This window comes from Sapajus apella, unplaced genomic scaffold, assembly GCF_009761245.1.
Source record: "Sapajus apella isolate SASKATOON/1434 unplaced genomic scaffold, GSC_monkey_1.0 scaffold2672, whole genome shotgun sequence".
In the NCBI taxonomy this organism is placed as follows: Eukaryota; Metazoa; Chordata; class Mammalia; order Primates; family Cebidae; genus Sapajus; species Sapajus apella.
The window spans coordinates 5,519-8,972 of NW_022439598.1; the positions used below are offsets into that span (position 1 = coordinate 5,519).

Consider the following 3,454-nt stretch of genomic DNA (forward strand, 5'->3'; position numbering starts at 1 on the left):
GGGGGGACGGAGGGAGACATGCTTTAGAGGGGACGTCCTAGGCCTTGCTGATTGATGGCTGCTATGGGAACCTCCACAGGACAAGGGTTCCTTTGTCATCATCACAGCAGCCATGCCAAGGTGAAAAGGTCAGGGCATGGAGAGAGCTATGGATTAAAAGTGGAAGAGAGACCCAGCAACCAGCTGCAAGACTCAGATCTCCTTTGGACCTGATCCAAAGAAACTGCCAAGAAAATATTTAGAAGATAATCAGAGAGTTTTGAACAGGCACCAGATAGTAGATAATTCTAGGAATTACTGTTAATTGTATTAGGTATCTGATGGTATCGTAGTGATGCTACACTCTGTCATAGCCCAGGCTGGAGTGCAGTTGCAATCAGAGTTCACTGTTGTCTTGATCTCCTGACCTCAAGTGATCCTCCCATGCCAGCCTCTCAAAGTGCTGAGATTACAGGCATGAACCACCATGCCCAGCCTGTTGCTTTTTTTTTTTTTTTTTTAAGTTTTGCTCTTGTTGCCCAGGCTGGAGTGCAATGGCACCATCTCGGCTCACCCCAACCTCCACCTCTGGGATTCAAGCAGTTCTCCTGCCTCAGCCTCTTGAGTAGCTGGGATTTCAGGCATGCGCCACCAGGCCCAGATAATTTTGTATTTTTAGTAGAGAGGGGGTTTCTCCATGTTGATCAGGCTGGTCTCAAACTCCCCACCTCAGGCAATCCTCCCGCGTCAGACTCCCAAAGTGCATATATTACAGGGATGAGCCACCTCACCCGCCTTTTTTTTTTTTTTTTAAGAACCCTTACCTCTTAGAGGTATGTTTCTAACGTTTTTTGATTTATTTACTTACTTATTTTTATTTTTTGAGATGGAGTCTCACTCTGTCGCTCAGGCTGGAGTGCAATGACGTAATCGTGGCTCACTGCAACCTCCACCTAAGCGATCCTTCCACCTTAGCCTCCTGAGTAACTGGGACTACAGGTGCGGGCCACCACACTGGCTACATTTTTTATTTTTTGTAGAGATGGGGTTGTGCCATGTTGTCTAGGCTAGGCTGGTCTTGAACTCCTGAGCTCAGGCCATCCACCCGCTTCAGCCTCCCAAAGTGCTGAATTATAGACATGAGCTGGCCCCTAGACATTATGAAATGATGGGGTGTCTGGAAGGCAGGGGAACAGAACTGATGTAAAATGGACCCCAAGTTGGCAGCAGTTGGAGCTGGGCGGTGGGTTTGCGGGGTTCATCATGACCCTCGTTCATCAGCATTCACTCCACTTTAGTGTACCTGTGAGATTTTCCGTGGTAAATAGACAGATGCTCCCACTGAGTCTCCCAGGAGGAGCAGAGACAGACAGTGTGAGGGCTCTGGGGAAGACTCACCTTTCGGTTAAGACAAATTTCCCGTCTTTGAGGCTGGGCAGCTTCCTGAGGGGGTTGATGTCAATGTATTCTTTGCTGTGGTGGTGACCTGGGAGAAGCAGGAAAGGTCCGAGGCTGTGGGACTCCAGGGGAGAGAGAACTGAGACTCCCAGAGACACAAATGCCTCCCTCTTTTCTCAGGAAGAGGGAATTGAGGCCTGGAGGGACATCGAGGCTCACCCCAGGTCACAGGGCAAGGCAGTGGCAGAACCAGACTGGGATAAGAACTGCTGGCTCCCAGCCTGCTCCACCCTAGGGCTGGTGACTCCCGTGCCTCCTACCTGTGTCCCAGGACCAGGATGACCCTTTGGCCCAGAAGCTGCAGGCCTCCAGTGCCCGCCCACAAAGCAGGATCTGCAGCCACAGCCTCTGAATCACCTGAAGCCCTGAGGGCCTGGGTCCTAGTCCCGCTCCCATCGCCCTCGCTCTGTCCTTGCTCTAAGGAAGCCGGGCCCAGCACACGGCTGGACATCCAAAGGGGAGCCTCTTGGATGCAATTGGGGTCGTCTGAACAGGGAACCTGATGTGGGGGCAGGAACTGAAGCTCTTCCTGGACCAGCTGCCTCCTGTTGGAAACATTTCCAGGGCTCCCCTCGCACCCTGTTTCTTTCCACAGCTTCTGTGTCTTCCTCTGTGCTCCAAAGGCTTCTGCTTTTGCAGGCTGAACTCTTGGAGCCCCTGTGTGCCTGGGATGGAGTTGGAGCCCAGACCTTTGACCCTCACTTGGGGTCAGTAGAGCCCTGAGCCATTCGGAACACTGGGGAGGATGGGTGTAGACTGTGCACTTCTGCCCCCTCTGCCAACCTGGCAGGCAGGTGCTGCGTTCACAAGGTCCTAGACTCCCACCAGGAAGTGAGGGCGCCTGGTGGGAGCCCAGGGAGTCCCAGCCGCTCTTCCTTCCCCCTTCCCCTAGAAGAGCCTGTTCATCTCCGGTGTAAGAACTGTCATTAGTGGGGACTGGCTAAGGTGGGCTGTAGGGACGCAGCCTACAGCCCCCTGGCTTCTCTTCCTTCCCCGTGGACCTCTCAGGGGACTCCCTTGTCTCTGTCTCTACTTCTCAGAAACACCCCAATCAGGCTGGGTGTGGTGGCTCATGCCTGTAGTCCCAGCACTTGGAGGCTGAGGTGGGCAGATCACTTGAGGTCAGGAGTTCGAAACCAGCCTGGCCAACATGGTGAAGCCCAGTCTCCACTAAAAACACTAAAAATTAGCTGGATGTGGTGGCATGCACCTGTAATTCCAGCTACCAGGAGGCTGAGGCAGGAGACTCACTTGAATCCAGTGGAGGTTGCAGTGAGCCAAGATCGCGCGACTGCACTATAGTCTGGGTGACAGAGCGAGACTCCATCAAGAAACAAGAAAAAAAAATAAGCCCCAAGCTGTGTGCCCTGCCTCCCCCCAGGACCAGGCCTGCTGGGCAGCAGTGGAAGCTGACCTTTCAGCAGATCCACAAACTGAAAGGTGAATGGGATGTCGTGCTTCTTTGAAAAGATGTAGACGGCCCGGCAGGGTGCTGACAGCAGGTCCATGTAGAGCTCCAGGGCCATGTTGAGACAATGCCGGGCGCCACAGCCTCAGCCGGCCAGCTGCAGACCTGGGCCTGTGTCTGGCCGGGGCCCCTGGCCCTGTGCCCTCTCCCATTTGGCCACAGGACCCTGTATTCTGGAACTTCTTGTTTCCGTTTGTGTTGTCATAAGGCCAGGGAACCTTCAGTTCTCACAAGGCCAGGGAGCTGCAATTCTCACAGCCTCAAGCTTCTAAGGAGGCCCAGGAGTAGGCTGGGGAGAGGCCCATGGCAAAGGTGGGGCAGCTGTGACCCTACTCTCCCCTGCCACATGTGTCTGTGCCCCGTGGCGCCCCCTCACAGACACCCCATCTGAGAAGGGATTATGCCTGGGAATTCCCAGGGCCTGACTTTCCTGGCAGAACCTGGCGAAAGGGGCTTTGCAGGGTGTAGAATGAGCAGGAGGCGATGAGAATTATCCCTGGAAGATTCTAGAAGTAGGGACTGGGTCTATCCACAGCTGAATCGAGCCAG

At 54.1% G+C, this 3,454-nt stretch overlaps 1 protein-coding gene across 2 annotated transcripts in view; it reads right to left on the reverse strand.

Moving 5' to 3' along the window:
• LOC116547320 (glutathione S-transferase theta-4) overlaps positions 1-3,129 on the reverse strand; it is an 8,013-nt gene extending 4,884 nt beyond the window's left edge. Inside the window, exons 1-2 of one of the 2 annotated variants that reach the window (XR_004267027.1) lie at positions 1,795-3,129; positions 1,378-1,465 (exon numbers count right to left, since the gene is read on the reverse strand). Coding sequence is in view for 1 of the 2 variants with exons in the window: in XM_032273305.1 (XP_032129196.1) it covers positions 1,378-1,465; positions 2,852-2,963 (200 nt within the window). In the remaining variant the exon portion in view is untranslated. The remainder of the gene's footprint in view (positions 1-1,377; positions 1,466-1,794) is intronic. The other variant, XM_032273305.1, reaches the window with a different exon arrangement.
• Positions 3,130-3,454: the final 325 nt, after the last annotated feature.